The sequence below is a fragment of the Balearica regulorum genome, chromosome 3 (assembly GCF_011004875.1).
Source record: "Balearica regulorum gibbericeps isolate bBalReg1 chromosome 3, bBalReg1.pri, whole genome shotgun sequence".
Lineage (NCBI taxonomy): Eukaryota > Metazoa > Chordata > Aves > Gruiformes > Gruidae > Balearica > Balearica regulorum.
The window spans coordinates 108701690-108719402 of NC_046186.1; the positions used below are offsets into that span (position 1 = coordinate 108701690).

The following is a 17713-nucleotide window of genomic DNA, read 5'->3' on the forward strand; positions in this document are numbered from 1 at the left end:
ATGTTTCTCACTTGTTCCGATCTCTAGTTTTCCTTCTCCACGTGCCTCACCCGACTTCTTTTGACTGTCACCTCAGCTGCCCTGGCCCTGTACATAACCTTTCTGTTCACACCTTGACTTCATTGCTGATCCACATATTGTCATTACCTTTTCTTCAGGATAAGTTTAGAAATAAGGGATTATTGAACTCAAGTGAATTTTGTAGTTCTTTTTCATAAAAATAGGTGGGGTTTGTTTGGGTTTTTTTCATATTTAGCAGGTGGTTTTCAGTAGAATTTAGAGACACAGCTGAAATTGTAGTCGAACGTCCAAGTCCAGTTTGTCCTCAGAGGGTGAAAACCTGTATCAGGATTGGTAATCTAGAGACTTGACAGTTCTTTTAAAAAAAAATAAAAAAGAGTGTGGGAGAGAAGAGAATGCTTTGACCCTGGTGAACTCTTTGCATCTAAAAAGCTGTTAGAAGCAAACAGCTTTTCACCACCATCAGCTTTTGGCTGACTTAAAACATAGGACTTAAAGGTAGGAACGTAAGACTGGCAACAGTCACCAGGATTGCAAGAGCTGGGACATGAGTCTGTGCCTTTCTGGTCTCTCCACTGTAATGGAATTTCTTTTTCCTCTCCTCAGATGAAGTATACTAGTCTCACCCATTTCTACACAGATTGCCTATTTCAGGAGGCTCTGTCCTGGCTTTAATCTGCTGTCTTCACCTTGTCCCCATTCTTATTTTGCTTCCTTTCTCGTGGGTCCCCATCTCCATACTCCTCTTTCCAAGAGAATGATGATGTTGAAATTCACTAGTAAAACTGCTTTTGGTATAGTATTGTTTTCCTCAAGCGTCTTTAGATAGGATTTCTGATTCATGCCTTTAAGTTTCAGTTGTATGCTCTTTCTGATATTAATGGATATTTCTGTGAAGGTTGTAAGTACAAGATTATTCATAAATATTATCTCAGGAAAAGAGCAACAACTGAGGTGTTCTCTGGATTGTAATTTGTACAGGTTGGTTTTCCACCCTGGAAAGACCACTCTACTTTTTTTTTGAGTGGTTTTCTTCCTGATATATTTCAAGGATTGCCTGGTGCCCTTTAGAGAATGCTAAATAGCACACAAAGTGTTTCTTTGCTCTTGACTCATGGCTGTACCCTGACATTCCAAGGGCTGAAGGAAAGGGAAAACTTCAAGTATTTAAATACACTGCTTTTGTTTGCCTTGTGCTAGGCTGTTGTTTTCATCCAGAAGTGTTCAAAGAACACCTGTTTTCCCATCTGGTGTGAACCACAAACTACAGCTACAGTGAGAATGTGGTCACAGTCTTGGCTGCCTCTGGGGCATCTTGTCTGAGACAGCTAGTGTTCTTGCATGTTATTTTGGCCGTCTTGCTCTTATCCACATGCTTGGCTGTATGCTGCCCGGTTTATTGTTCACCACTGCTGTGGTTCTTCAGCCTCCCTTCTGTCCTTCTCCCTGGCTCCTGCTCTTTGACTCACTTGCCAACAGATGAACTTGGCGGCCTGGATATGATCTGCTGGTATTCTCCAGTGCCCTGTTTACAAAGACCTGTATAGATTTCAAAGTTTTGAATGTTGCCCTTTGCTAACACAAAGTAACAAGAAGAAATAACCTTTTCTCCTTTCTTCCTTCCTCCTCTGTTGGTAGAGAATAGTGACCAGGAAAACAAAGTACAAGGTAAAGCAAGCACAGAGCAGAATATCTAATAGGATCTGAAGGATTTCCCTTCAGGGAAAGGCTACTTGTCACTGACTTACTTTTGCATATTTAACAGGAAAATGGTTCTTTCACTCTGAAATGAATTTTAGAGGGGAGTGAGATTTGAAACATTTGACAGAAGCATCATTAATAGCTCTTGATGGTCTTCTGGCTCTTTGTATTTTCAAGGCCTACATCAACAGGAGCAAAGCACGGATTACTTCAATAAGTTGATAATTATATGCATTTTCTTACTAATGTATTCTGTTTCAGTGCAAGTTAGGGTCATTCAACTGAAGCTCTGAGTCTATAGCTGACAAAGAAAAATGGAAGATGTGGCTACTATTGAGCCTCCAGTACTATTGATCTGGGAGCACCAGAAATTCAGCATTTTTGTTAAGTTCAGCAAATGTGTTAAAGACAGCAGCAGTAAAGACAGAGATCTTTAGCCAGAGGAGCATCTTCTACCCATGCAGGATCACAGAACAGTTGAGGTTGAAGGGCACCTCTGGAAATCTCTAGTCCACCCCCCTTGATCAAAGCAGAGCCAAAGCAGGTTATTTATACATATTACCTGTGCCTTCTCCTCTCCAGGCTAAACAATCCCAACTTAGCTTCTCCTTATATGGCAGATGCTCCAGTCCATACTGTCATTATCTAAGCTATTCATCTAACATCTACTTATCAAGGTATCTGGAAGCTATTCCTCCTCATGTGACTGTAGGGTTGAGAAGTCTGTCTTCTACTGGCAGAATTCATGTCTGAGTTAACTGAAGTGGGATGTTTATGGAGACAGAGTTTAGGGCTTCTAGCAGAAGAGGGTCTGCCCCATCCATCCGTCTTCCTAGAAAGAGCGTTGCTACGCAGACAGGTTGCCACGTCCGCTGCTTTGACATCAGGCTGCAATTTCTGTGAGCCTTTAGTAGAGTCTTGGGGTGGACTCCTGTGCGTTGCCTCTCTACTTCTCCACTTTCACAACAAGTGGCCATCATGAAGCTTTATTTAGTGGTATTTTGAGGACTTCAGAGTGCCTTTCCCTGGCATGTCATGGTCAGACTCAGGGGATTACTTTATGCTGTAATGCTGTGTTAAAACACTGACAAGTCTCATTCCAGAAGTAACTACATTATACTGGTATATCAGTATGGTGAGGGAAATAAAACTGACTTTTTGTTTAGTTGGAGTTTAGTAAAATTGAATTTGGTTGGTTTGTCCACTCGATTATGTGTGGTTGAACAGAAATTCCCTCAAGAAAGGAATCTGTGTGTGTTTTTGAGCCAATTCCATTATTTTCTGTATAATCTTTGCTGTCTGAGAACTTAGATGTCTGACTAACAAAAGTTATAAGGCAGGTTCTTGAATTTACATGGTTCACATCAGCAAGCGTGAAATGTAATACATAGATTCACCATTTCTCTTGTTGCAATGCAGTGATGATTTACATGGGACGTTACCTGCTTGTAAATGAACATTTTGCATCCACTAAGTGCCTTAGGATACAAACTTATCCCTGTGAAAGTAGGAGCAGAGAGGAGAAGGTGCCTAAATCTTTTTTTCCATGAAGTTGCAGAACACATCAACAGCAGGATAGGAGTGCTGGAGTTGCTTGTACTTGGCATACTCTGAAAGGAGTTTGTTCACATTTGCAAAGCAAAAACAAAAATCTGGAAGGCTGAAACAGAAAATGACCAACTGCAACCAAAGCATTTGCTGCCTGTTTGCTCTGAATGTGCAATTGGCCTTGGTCTTTTAATTATAATCCATAATGATGGCTCTGTTCCCTACCCACCCTTGGGCTTCCAGGAGCACTGAGTAGTTAGGGCTTGGGCTGCTAATGCTATAATTGAAACAGCTGCTCTGCTCTCCAAGTACTTTATTCATTCACCTTTGAAAATGTTGATGGATCTGTAGCGTGTTCTGGGCATTTTCTGTAGATGTGAATCTCAAACACAGCCAGTTGCTAGATAGAACTAATGAAGAGAATTTGCTACGGCTTTTAGTGTGTTGTCTCATTTTTTAAAAGGAGAAGAAAAAGGGAGGGGGTGAGGGGAAGGCTGCTCTTAGGCCATGAAGCTCTTTGGACTAAATTCACTTTACCTACAAGACCAGACATCCTAATTCCCTGTTATTCTCAATGACTTAAACTACAAGTGGATGTAAAATATTGCTAGGTCAAAAAGTCATTATTTTTACATTCTGCACTGATTTTTAAATTAGCACATACAGAGAAGAGCCTCTGGGAATTGTGCTGTAAATGAGCAGAGCACCGGGAGGGGTCCACACTAATTCAGGAAGGCCCCAGGCCCGTGGTTGCTCTGCAACCCCCCCTTTTTCTCTTGCCTTGGGACTAAATTGCTGCTGGAGTCCTTGTTAAAGCCTGAAAACTTCAGGCAGCTAAGAGAAGCTCAAGTACACCCATAGCCTGTCTCAATGTATCTTCCTTTACCCATTGTTTTTCCTTATCCTTGTATTCAGCCCATTTCTGAGTTACCGTCCAGAAAAGAAGAGATCATCATTGTGTCAGATGAATGCATTTAATCAGTGGAAAGTCATCCTAGTGTGGGCTAATGGCAAAGCCGGAATGCAGCTGGCAGAGGCTAACGTGGATGTATTCGGTAGGGCTGTGGCGGAGATGGAGTTACTGACTAAATCGCCATCACTCGACTGCTCTGATAGAGCTTTAGTGTAATGGTGTCTTCCTTCCAGCCCATTGCTTAGCTCAGCATATCCTACAGGCTCAGGCAGCTTTAACTTCCTTCTGACTAGAGTTCAGTACATCCTGAGGCAGTTTACCCATGCAAAAAGGATTGTGCAGGAGCATCTCAGCTCTTAATTACCCAGGAGCTGGTTCACCCAAGAACAAGCTGAAACTGCATAAAACCTTTGAGCTAAGCAGAGGCAAGGGCCGCTGTGGTCCATAGGCTGGTTTTTATTCAACAATATTGATTGTTCTTGGCAGATATGGAGCCTGAGAGCTTTGTGGTTATGTTTGTTAGGGAAAATTAGAGGTCACTGTGAGACTTTGAGAGTCAATAAATCTACATTTTGATGAAAAAGGCAAAATCCTACTCTGAAGCAAGTACTCAGGTAGTCCATGTGGGAAAGCAGTGAGGGAGGAAAGAAGGGGCTGGAAATTTTACTGTCTTTCCTGTCAGCCTGCAGCACTCGGGTTGTGGTTGTATTGTGTTCAGGAGAGGAGGAACTGTGAGGAAACGGTCCTAGAAGACAGTAGATTGAAAAATCGTCTTCATGTGATGTGAAACAGATGATTAATGTCAGGAAATGCAGTGTTGGTGTTGCTACCCAGTTTACGTTGCCTCAAGGTGAGCTGACAGTGTGTACCCCGTGCAGATACTTTGCATACCTGCTGAAGTGCTCAAAGGTTGTTGCAGGTTCATACAGCAAAATTCCTCCTTGTTCAGGGTTTGATTTATATATATTCAAAATAGGGTTTAAGTCAGACCCTAGGAATGGCGTCTGTATTGATTTGGCCTTTTTCACCTAGCTGGGTATTGTTAACTTAGTCGAGCCTTACGATATCCTCAGGCACCAAGTAGACCTTTTTATACCTAAGTTCACAGATGTGTCACGATGTTTCTAAAGTCACACTGGAATATCATAGCAGGGACCTTTTGCCCCATTTCTGCATTGAGAGGGAATGGTGGAATGGTTTTCTTTCCAGTCTTTGCCTAATACAGATGAGCTTGCAAGCGAGACTTGTTCTTTGAGGCCAAGCTCATGTTTCTGATCTTTCCAGGATGCTGCAGTGCATGCTGTCCTTCCCACAATGGTGTCCAAAGGCAAGAGCTACCCCAGCAAATGTTACTGAATTGCAATTACTGATGTCATTTAAAAAAGAAAAAAGACTACTTGAATTTGAGAAACAATTTAACGTGATACTGAGACGAAGAGCATTGGCAGGACTGCTGTATTTTGGGAATGCGTGAAAAAGCCTAGGTATTTTCTTTATCAGGAAACACTAAAGACAGTCATCATGTTTTTGTGCTGCGTTAAAATCACTGTTCAAAACCACCTTCAATTTCATGGGCAATATTAACCCAAGGAAATTAGTTCCTTGGTTTAGGTACCTTTTTATTTGACTGTGAGGAGCCAGTAAATTATACTAGAACATGTTGTGGAGTCTATTTTCTATGCATGTTCCTTGTCAAGGCTTTTCTTATTTATGCTCAGAGGAAGTGTGTATGCCAAATATTGAGACTAACAGGCAAATGTATGCAGAGCTAAATAAAACATCCCTGTGCTCCAAGTTCTGGGGAGCTGAGATCCCAGACAGTGGCTTAAACTTGTATTTCCATGCAGTGGCAGATGTGGTCGGCTACTCTTGGCTTCCCTTCTGGATGTTCAGCATGGCCAGTTACAATTCTCTTTCTCAGAAATATCCAATACTGTATGAGGGAGATTACATCCATTGAACAGAAACAGGCTCAACACAACAGTCTGTCAAAAGTTAGTCTTGACCGTAGGCAGCATTTCTTCTATTTAGACCTACACAGCAGATGTTATTCTCATATATGTTCCAAATGTAGTAAGATAGTGAGGACATTGTTATCAGCTATACTGAAAGCTGTGCACACCTCATTTTCATGGCTTTTCTCTCTCTCTAAAGTTGACATTTCAGTTGTTAAGTGGTACGGTCTGTCTGACTTCTGATGTGCCATTTACTCTGACAGGTAGGTGCTGGCCTCGCAAGTAGTTCTGTTTCTTTGAGTACAGTGACCAGGTGATTGGTTTAGTCACTCTTTTTTTTTTTTTTTTTTTTTTGTAACTTCTTTCTCCGCTCAAAGTTGAGTCGTGCAATTCAAAGGCCTCCTTCCCCAACAGCGTAACTCTTACAATACACGCTACATAAGCAATAATGGACACAATCTTTCTGCATCCCAAGCCTCGTCTTTCACCATTCAGATCCATCCTAATGAGTCATTTCTTTCAAAAGTCTACTTGAAGGAAGAATATTAAATTGGAAGAGGAAGTTGTTCATCAAGAAATATATCTTTTGTCTTCCCCCCTGCAATTTCCTTTCATGCTACCCTTCACGTTGCTTATATATAGACATCTGTATTGTACAGTTCTATGGGAGACATATCAGTTCTATTTATTTTGCACCATGTTTTATTTTTATTTTCTTTTCTATTTTGTACCACATAAGGCACACCCTATGCCCGATGCAATCGCATGCCTACCTCTATGTTGCAGCCAAGCACTGTGAATAGCTGAAGTTATGGGCAAGGTGGCATTTGCTCAGGATTACCTACCAGCCTTTTTGGTTTCTAGGAATCTCTGAAATCCAGTGAAGTTTGTGGGGGTTTTTTTCTAACCACACAGCTTTTTATGGGGTTTGACGTCATGAATGGGTTTTAGGAGCCTCTTACAGGAGGTTGGGGACTGTCTTGTAGTGGGCGGGAGTGCCTGGATGTTCTGTAAATCCTTCTGAGCCGTACGATCAAAACAGTCCTTCATCTAGTCCTTAATCTTTCTTTGGATATATTGATACCTAATTTCAAAGTCTAGGTTATTAAAGCTGCTAGATAATTGCAACATATCCCTAAAGGATACGGAGTAAAGCACAGCTTTTCTCTTAAGTAAAACCATCCCTCTCATCCATTCTTTCAGCCTTTGAAACTAAAATCTTGTATGTTTTTTATTCCACCATGTAAATGGTGAGCAGACACAATATTTGTACTTCCCTTTGAAAAGTCATTGCTGAGTGCTGAGGTAAAAATCCCAGTTTAATTGGTCTCCCAGACATGGCTATTGAGAACTGAGTTATTTCAGAATACGTTGACACTACTCTTCTCTTTGAAATGACATCCTGTCTTTCTGAAGCCTTGACTGTACTTGACTGTAATTAAGATTAGATTATTTTTTACTTTCAATATTTAAATAAAAAAATGAAAACTACTCTTTGGCACACCTAAGCAGCGCTGTACATGGGGTTGAAAGGATGGAATTTCCTTCTGATCCTCAAAGACAATTAAGTTACTCCCTGAAGCATGAAATTTAATTACCCTCATCAGAAGCAGCATGATGCAGTGGATTAGGACATAGGAATAAGAATCAGAAATTTTTATCTCTGATCCCAGTTCTGCCATCTAGTTATTGACTAAATGAGTCATATAACCTTCCTGTGGCTCCTTTTCACCCACCTGAAAAATGAGGTGTTTGATTTCTTTGCTAAAGGGCTGTGAGGTCTGTATAAGCATCTAAAGATGTAATGGTTTGTATGAATGCTAAGTGTTCCGGGGATTGCCTTGGTTTACATGCTGCCAGCAGTTATTGCAATTTGGTTTCATACAGTGAAATCTCTTTTTTTGGCAGTGTTAGGTTCATTAAAGGAAGTGTAATCAAGCTCATACGCAAATAGGGAGAGGACTACAAGAGGAGGTGACACCTAAAGAGCCATTGTGCATCAGAAAAGTATGCTGAGCTGTTGTTCTTTTCACATCAGTTTTGATGCTACGTCTCAGATACGATTACTAATTGTAGCATCCCAGGAGTGCCTCCAACCGTGTACTTCTCCGGAGGTGGAAGAAAGTTCCGCCTTGCATGGTTTAACTGTGGAACAGAAAAGAAAGTTCAGTGCCAGATGAACGTATTCCTCTAGGCAAGTTGTTTAGTTCTACTGTATTTGGAATTGCCATAGTCTCTTACTGGAGTGATTAGTCATGTCATGTCAGTGGGGAGCTCCCATGAAAAACTCAGAACTGTTTATTGGATGTGATGAAGTGGCTAATTAATAGAATTTGTTCTGTCGTTTAAAAAAACAACAACACTTTCTCATGTCTCAGCCTCTCTTGGCCAACAGAGCTTTTGAGTAGACAAGTTTCTTACCATGCCTGTAGCATTAAGTTTACATTTCAGAATGGTCAGTAACAAAAATCTTCCTGTAAGTATCTGAGTTGGTCTTTCCACAGACATTTCAAAAAGGAAAACTGAGCTAATAATAACCCTGCCATTTAGTGGGTTACATTCCAGTGCAAAGGTTCCATATTACTCTGTTGGAAAGATGTTTGCCCTCCACCGTACAGCATAATTTTGTTGTCTTTGAATTCCTCTGCAGTTCCTGTGCTCGCTCTTCCAGGTCTGTCTGGATTAAATTCCATTAAAAGAGTCTCATTTGTAATCACAAGAATTAGATTTAATTGTGAGGCTGCAGTTCTTCAGTTACTTACCTGATTCAATTCTTTACAGTGCTCAAATCTAAGTCTTCAAATTTTCAGAGTAGGGAATTAACTTTAACCAGGTTAGTAAAGCAAAATCTTTGTAACAGTGATTTTTCTAAGAGACACTCAGGAAAGGGATAAAAAAAAAAAAAATTTTAACCCTATGGAGGTTAACAGGAAAATATATTTTTCTGTAGGTTTTCTACCATTTTAATAAATTTTCCTTTGAAGAGTAGTTGTGTTGTGATCTTGTAGCATACTCTTAAGTATAGGAGGAGATTCTATTACCAGTGAAACTCTAGTGGCTTAATTGCAAACTTTCATTGTTATACAAAAATAACATAAAAATATCCTTTATAGGCTACTTGTGTCTCACTGAAACCTAAAGCAGTTTCTGTCATATTGTGATATCTCCCCAGTTGTACAATTCTCACTAGAGTAGCTATACAAAAGAGCCTGGCATTGCAATCTTAAAAGGAGAGTAGAGTTAGCTTCCTTCCCAGCACACGTGAGGCAACGTCATTGCAATCTGGAGCTAAAATCTTGTTGGTCTCTTGTTCTAGGCCAGGTAATTACGTACTGTGTCTGACTCATCGGTCAAACCTAGCAGAATTACAGAGCATTTTCTTGGGGGGGGTGGTGGTGGTGTTATTAGTTTTATCTTAAAAGCAGTAAAAGAGTAAAAGGAAAGAAAATCATTACAATTATTTAATCTTTTTTATGGCAAAACTTTTGTAAAGCCATCTTCTAAAGGTGTTTTGAGGGAAGGGCGGGGAAGCACTCTTGGAACCAGTCACGGGGATATTAAAGGTCTGCTCCAATGGCACTAATAAAGGTCTCAACTGTATTTAACCTATCACTAACAGTTACATCTTGGTTATGCAAAAGGCCATAGAAAAGGGTAGAAAGACAACTGGCATTAAATCAATAGAGAAAAACGTATACCATTTTTCTTTCTCTTATTAAGTAGAATGGTCCGTGAGCAGAAGAGTTTGCATTGCAAACTTTCCGCATTGCACATCAAGAATTATCTCCTTTAATGCTAAATAATCTCTTGCATTAATATACAGTAACTTTATTTGTTGCCATTTTAGAAAGCAGATCCTTTTCAAGACTATGTCATCATGCATCAAATTCAGGCTCTGATGTCTTTTAAGTAATTTTAAGATCAATAAACAAATTAATTTAAAGTTGATAATTAAAAGTAATTACAAGACAGTGTATTGAATTGTTTGAACTAATGAGAAAAGAGTTTACACAGTCTCTGATGGGTCATTTTATTTTTTTTTCTCCTTCTGTCTCTTAGAATTGTATTGGCATCTTCTTGAAAACATTTTTTAATTTTCTGTTTGCTGCAGCCTGAAAAGGTCTGTTCTGGTTCTTCCTTTGTGCAGTGCCCATTAATTGCTGAAGCAGAAGAAAGTCTGGAGCAGCATGGAGACAAGATTAAAACCTGTTATAAACTCCTGTATAATTATGCAATGGCATGCAGGATGGAGAAAGTTATGTTCTTTCACCAGTTCATCTAGTAAAGGGGAAAAATTCTCTTTTGGACTGCTACTGATAATTTTTAATTCTGCCCTTAACAAGGTTTCATTCTCACAAATCAGCTTCTGATTTTTTTACTACCTTTATTGTGCCACAGGTGGATTTTGATGTGAAATACTCTGATGCAGCTGCTATTATTGCTGTTTAATTTTGTAATTCCCAAAAGGTCACTGAACCTTTTACCAAAGAGATAAAACGAAGTCCTTGCCGAGATACATTGCATTTTCCTCCCAGACATACCAGGCTAAGTGTTGGTAACAATAGAAGTATTTTAGATGAGAGAGAGCCTGGGCCTGGAGAAATAAAATCACTTTGTAACTCAACTTAGGTCTGAGGAGCCTGTTAGATTCCACAGGTTTTTTCTGTGGTGACTGGGGATGAGAGTGTGGAACATAGCTTGAATTCAGAGAGCTGTTTTCTTCAGGAGAGAGTTTGAGTATCTTGTCTTCCCTCAACCTCCTATTAATAGCTGCTGGGAGCGCCCCGGCTGAATTGTGACCCAGGAGGGGCCACACAGCTCTTCATTTCCCACACCACAGTTCAAGTCCATTTAGCTCTCATTTTCTATATATAAGGCAATAGGATCTAAGGCTCGGTTCTTTGGGTTTTGCTAATTGTTTCCATAGTCTCCTCCTATGTTGAAGAATTTTGCTTTCAAATTGGCCTCTAAATGTGAGACAGCAGTGGTTTTATTAGAGCCAGGCTGGGATAGTGTTCTGAGTGAAACTTAACTTATGCCTAGGGGCCGGTGCAAACCCACAGTGCGCTGTACTGAAGATATAGGTGGCAACATAGGTGTCAGGCTGGCTGATGGCAGGGAAATTAATTCTACCTCCCAGATGTAGATGGATGCCTGGGGAATGGTCACAAATATGGTTGCTATACATGGGATGTCAAGATTGAAGTCTCAGTGCTTGCTGGAATTAGACATTTTGAAAACCCTCTTTAGCAGGATGAAAGAGCATCCAATGGGGGGTGGTGGTGGTGGTGGTGTTAATTGGGTTCAAAATCATTTATCCATGAAGACAGACAAATGCAGGATGCAAGTGTTCTGGCTTGAGATTTTACTTGAGAGTTCTAGGATTTTTTTGGTTTTTTAATTCACCGCCTCTAAGAGAGCATCCTGACTTGTACTTGCAATTAATCAGTGCTGGCATTACCCAGAGGACCATGCAAAATGGCATCTAAAGCATTAGTGTATTGATTAGAATTAATCAGGAATGTGTTCCTCCTGAAGCTACATGCTGCATGAACAACCAAAGAGTGTCTAAACTGTAAATATCTCTTGGAAATTAAGTTTCCATGAAAACTGGAGTATGGCTTCTGAAACTGGGTGAACACGTGAAATAGAAGCAGGGGAGCAAAACTTGGTGCGTGGCAAACTTAGTCATGGATGGGATGTTTAAGAAAGGTTATGTTACAGGGAAGTACTTTGGCTTGTTCAGGATCTAACAACTAACCCTTGCAGGGCTGTGTGAGGCCCAAGGTGGTTTCTAGCACACCTTCATGTTAAGGAGTGTGAATGAGTATGCAGAAGGTCATTTGAAAATTCAGCCTTTGTACTGTGTTCAGGTTCTGTCAGCAGCATTTTCTGTTTTGGAGAAGAGCTCTGGGTGTTGCCCAGGCATTCTTTAAGCAACAAATTCTCTCTCAATGACATATCCAGCTCTGAATTTGTCTGAAGTCTGAAAATATTTGTATCTAGGATTTTGAGCTACTCTGTCACTGAAGACCATGCACGGTGTTGTTATTTTCTGTCTAAATCTGTGTATGTTGGAGATTGTAGATATCTGAGCCAACTTGTTTCTTACTGTAACTTCAGTGAAGGTCCTGTTGGGTGGATCTGGCCTGCTGTATCAAGACACTGAGCAGTGCCTAAACAATACAATATAGTGTGTTGCTTCACAGCATAAAGGATTAAATTAAGACATTAAACTTGGCCTTTTTATTGCTTGAGGCAGTATCTAGAGAGATCATCATGCTTATTATGGCCAATGTTGTGGTAAAAATAGGGTTTGATGTTGAAGGCTATGCGGAGATGATAGCTCTGTGCGCAGTAACTGATGCCTTTGTCCTTGCAGTTGTCAGCTTACCAGTCTGATTCATTCGCTGTAGGAGTGCTTGGAGGTTATGCAGAGGATAACAGGAGCAATCTCTTATCTGCTGTAATTTGGTTTGGGGACCTAACTTTCACAGGATTGCAGAATGATTGGAAGGAACCTCTGATATTGACTAGTCCAACTTCCCTGCTCGATGCAGGGTGAGCTAGAGCACGTTACCCAGAGCCATATCCAGTCAGGTTTTGAATATCTCCGAGGATTGAGTTTCCATAAGATTTCTGGGCAACTTGTTCCAATGTTCAGTCACCCTTAGAGTAAGCAAGTTTTCTCTTGTGTTTGAATGGAACTTCTTGTGTCTCAATGCAAGCAAATGTGCCTTGTGCTTGCCTCTTGTCCTTTTGTTGGATACCACTGTCTGATTCTGTCTTCTTTCCATCCTCCTATAACATATAAACATTGATAAGATCTTTCTTGAGCCTTCTCTTCTCCAGGCTAAATAATCCAAATTTTCTTAGTCTCTTCTTGTATGTCAGATGCTCTAGTCCCTTATCTTCTCTCTGGCCTTTTGCTGGACTCACTTCAGTAAGTCCATGTCTGTCTTGTGCTGGGAGGTCCAGCATTTGACCCAGCACTCCAGATGTGTCTCCCCAATGCTGAATAGAGGGGAAGAGTCACCGCTTTGATCTGCTGTTCCCAGGAAGCTATTGGCCTTCCTTGTCATTGAGGACACATTGCTAGCTTATAGTCACCATTTTGTCCACCAGGACCCATTTTCTCCAAAGCTGCTTTCCAGCCTGTACTGGTACATGGAGTTGTTCCTCCCCAGAGACAGCATTTTGCATTTCCCTTTGTTGAACTTTGAGATTCCTGTTGGCCGAAATTTCCAGCCTGTCAAGGCCCCTTTCAGTGGCAGCCCAACCATCCCATGTATCAACCACTCCTCCCAGTTTGGCTGGAAATTTGCTGATGGTGCAGCCTGTTCCATTATCCAGGTCATTAATGAAGATAGAAAACATTATCGGCACCAGTATTGGCCCAGAGGTATACCACTGGTGACTGGCCTCCAGCTGAACTTTGTACCACTGATGATAACCCTCTAAGCCTGCCTGTTCAGCCAGTTTTCAGTCCACCTTACTGTCCTCTTACATAGTCTGTACTTCCTTCAGTTTGCCAGTGAGGATGGGATGGGAGACAGCATTGAAAGCCTTACTAAAGTCAAGATGAGCAACATCCACTGCTCCCCCTCATCCACCAAGCTGATCATCTCAGCATAGAAAGCAGTCAGGTTGGTTAAGTGTGATGTCAGTGTGAAGAGGTTCCCCGTCTATCACGGAAGATGACTGAAGTAGCTTTTCTGTTACCTTGCTAAAATGCTTTCTAAGATTAGATTTGTAACATATAGACCACTAATAGAAATTTAATAAAGCTACTACTAATTAACATCTTAACATATCAGTTATGCTGCCAGACAGCCTGTAGTACAGGATCTGAAAATGAGTATGGGCCTGTTAAATATAGGGTGTTGTATGGAAAGGTCTGGTGACCAGAGTCCCTATTATGCCACAGAATGACTACAGAATTGTCTCCCATCCGAATTTGCCCGTGTGTCTTTCTACTAACCCAGTAGCTATTTTTAGTGTCCTCGATATAAATCCACCAGTTAGTGTCATCTTTAGCTCATTTATTTTCATGTCTCTAAAGAAAGAGGCTGATACTTGGGATTTCTTTTCACATGAATCTCTGAATCTCAGACAACCTATTGTAGGAATTTGTACCACAAAATATGAATATATTTTGTAATGAATCTGGACTTGAGTGAGCCTGCCTTTTCCAGTCTTGCATTGCGGTGATATAAACTACCTGCTTGGCAACAGCTCTGGGAGTTAATAAAGTTTCTGTGGTAAACTATGAGAGGCCTGAGAATTTCAAACTAAAGTTATTGCACCAGTAACTCAGAAAAGCAATTCCTAAAACTCCTGGCACATTTATCCAGAGGGTTAGCAGTAGCACAGAAATGGAAATCATTGTTGAGAGCCACTGCGTACTTGGAATTAAAATCCATCAGTCTTCTGAAGCTGAGGAGAACGATTTTCATGACATACAGATGCCTCTGTATTTCATAACCAAAATTAAATCTAGGGTGGTTTTTTACTCTATTTGTAGGGAAATTTGTATCCTCTGATCCCTGTAATATACCTAACTTGAGATGACATCAAAAGAAATAACTCATACAGAAGCTAGCATTTAAAATACTGTCAATGGTTTATTTTATTTAATTTCAGTAAAAGCTGATTTATCTCCTTGGGGGAGGGGGACAGAAAAGGAGCGAGGATGCCAACATGCCCTTCTCAAGCGGGAACCTCGAGCACAGAAGTCAGAAGATGAGATGTGGAAATGAAAATAACTGTAAACAAAAAATGAAACTTAGCAGTCTAGTTTCACTCTTCTTGCTGGAAAAGGAGGGAGGAAGAAACCTAGTAAATCATTAAAGAGCAGCGTTTGCTTTTCTGAGTTGTGAGTTGAACTGTGTGAATTGTCAGCAGGGTCTTTATGCAGCCCTTTGCTTTAGGTCCTTAACATACCTGTTGGCAGCTTCCTTGGCTGCTGGGAATTTTGTCCATTTCAGTGCAGCACAGTGACACCGTTGTGTCCTTCATGAGATAAACAGTGTGTCTGCCTCTTGAGCAAAGAAAAGTCTCCTAGCTGGTGGCAGTACAGGGTCTGCGATTTGGGATTGATCCATGCTTGTAGCAGGCATAAGTGGTGGTTGGTTGATGCAAACGTCATACACATATGTTGTTACATTTCCTTTCAGAAGTGTGTGTCTTAACTTGATAACATCTAAACTTTGGCCTACTTCTGGAGAAAGAGGTTCTTGTTACGGATGCCAGATAAACTGTGTAGTTTCTGTCGTTCAGAACATCTGTTCCAGTGGGTTCTCTTCCCCAAGAAAAATGTTGGCTTGTGCACAGCCCATGTACAAGCACAAACCCATGCACCGGGGGCGATGGGGATACTTAATGAGGAAACATTTTTGTAAGAACAATGAAAAAAATCATAGAATCGTTGGGGTTGGAAACGACCTTTAAGATCATAAAGTCCAGCTGTTAACCTAGCACTGCCAAGTCCAACCACTAAACCATGTCCCTAAGCACCAACATCTACATGTATTTTAAATACCTCCAGGGATGGTGACTCAACGACTTCCCTGGGCAGCCTGTTCCAATGATTGACAACCCCTTTGGTGAAGAAATTTTACCTAATATCCATTCTAAACCTCCCCTGCCACAACTTGAGGCCATTTCCTCTTGTCCTATCACTTGTTACTTGGGAGAAGAGACCAACACCCACTTGGCTACAACCCCCTGGCAGGTAGTTGTAGGGAGCAATAGAGTCTCCCCTCAGCCTCCTTTTCTCCAGGCTAAACAACCCCAGTTCCCTCAGCCACTCCTCATACGACTTGTGCTCTAGACCCTTCACCAGCTGCATTGCTCTGTTGCCTCTGGCCCATTATGTCAACTAGAAATAGATGCAGTCTTCCTCAAAAATGCTTAATATTGGTGTTTGAAAGCAACTTAAGAAAACAGAGTAAGTTTTTGTTCTCATCTTTTAAAAATTGCAGCTGAAGCTGTAAAGAGCATTTCTTAATAGGCTTTATTAGACCCCTTTTGTCTTGTTTGGCTCCAGCTGACCAGTTACAGTACAAAGATCTTTTTTCTTTGGTGCTGCATTTTTTTCTGTAACAAAAGAGAAACGTGAAAAAGTGGATTATTAGTGACTGAGTGGCTTTGCAGAATCTCTCATCTCTGATCATGTTTATGGTTAGCCAGCAGGCACTGAATAAAGAGGGGTGAAATGAGTGATGGGCTCTGTATTGCTGCCAAAGTAATACATACCTCTTGGGAAGCAGCCCTTCACAAATGGTGTCAACAAGTGGTTTTATTGGCAGCCTGTGCCCAAGGATGAAAGGTGCAGTGGGCCAGAGCATGTTATCATACAAGTATTTTATTCCTTAAAGTTTTTCTTGCAGATCAGAATACCAGTATATTGGGGAAAAGACAGATACTTACATTTTTACAGTCTGCCTTTAGACATGTCTTGCTGGATACAGAACATCTGAAAGTTAGATCAGAGGGCAATGCGTAAGAGCTGAGGGTCTAGGAGTAGTTCTTGTGCTGCCTGACAGGGTGTTCCAGGTGGTCAGAGAAAGTGGACATTAAAGACAGCCAGGCCTTAATCTCTTTTAGCATCTCAGAGAGTAAATTAAGCTCATACAGACTTCTTGTTCTTATTTACTCTTGGCAACAAGCCAACTAATTTGAAACACTCTTGGAGTGTGGATGCTAGTCTCCAGGGCTGCTAATCCAGTTGCTTAGTTCTTTCATTTACTCGGTGGGACTTTTAGTTTGTTTGTTTGGTTTAGTTGTAGTGCTTCATGCACAGGTAGATGTTCCAGCCAGCTAGATTAGAAGCAAAGTGTGTTACCTCAACCAGCGACGCAGTGCTGGGAATTACAGCTATTGTGCAAGCCCTGGAGACTGGCTTATTGCCTGAGTGACTAAGAGACACGGCTAGTAAGAAGCAGGAGGAGTGATATTTAGAGGAGATGTGCATGTGTGCTACAGATTTCACAGCTTGCTCTGCAAAGAAAGTTAGGCCTCTCTTAAACAGGAGGCAGACATCTGTGAGAAATCCGGGAGCACAGAAGTGTGACAGAAGAGAGCAGTAAGCTGCTATTTACCTGGGTTTTCCCACGTCTTAGCTGGGTGGAAATCTTGGTGCTTAGAAGCTTCCTTTTGCAAACTCCATGGGAGGGAAAGGCCCTGGCTGTGGGACACAGCGAGGCGAATGAGGGCTGGGGTAGAAGGTGCAGAATGACTAGCCATGTGTGGAGCTGCTGCTTTGGGGGATTTGGTCCTTGTAAAGTAGCCTTTCTTACCACTCTTCTCCTTTGTTCTTTCCTCTCACTGTATGATGAGACCAGATGGGTGTTGCTTCAAAGGAGAGTTGGACATCTAGAGAAACCATTTCGGATCTCACTGGAGTATGTTGCTAATGGGAACAAGAGCGTAGCGGCTGTGGATTCCTTTGCAATGAAGAACTGCAGTACAGGTAACATAGAGTATTTTATTGCTTCTAACTCATAGTCTTTTGATGCCTTTTTGGAGAGGACCATGATTTCTGACTGCTAGAACCTTCACAGAATGAAAGCTT

The 17713-nt window shown here is 41.2% G+C and overlaps 1 protein-coding gene across 1 annotated transcript in view; it reads left to right on the forward strand.

The window, feature by feature from the left end:
* Positions 1-17713, forward strand: part of ALK (ALK receptor tyrosine kinase) — a 321448-nt gene that overhangs the window by 195752 nt on the left and 107983 nt on the right. The window contains exon 5 of the mRNA XM_075749445.1: positions 17484-17611. Within this exon, the coding sequence (XP_075605560.1) occupies positions 17484-17611 (128 nt within the window). The remainder of the gene's footprint in view (positions 1-17483; positions 17612-17713) is intronic.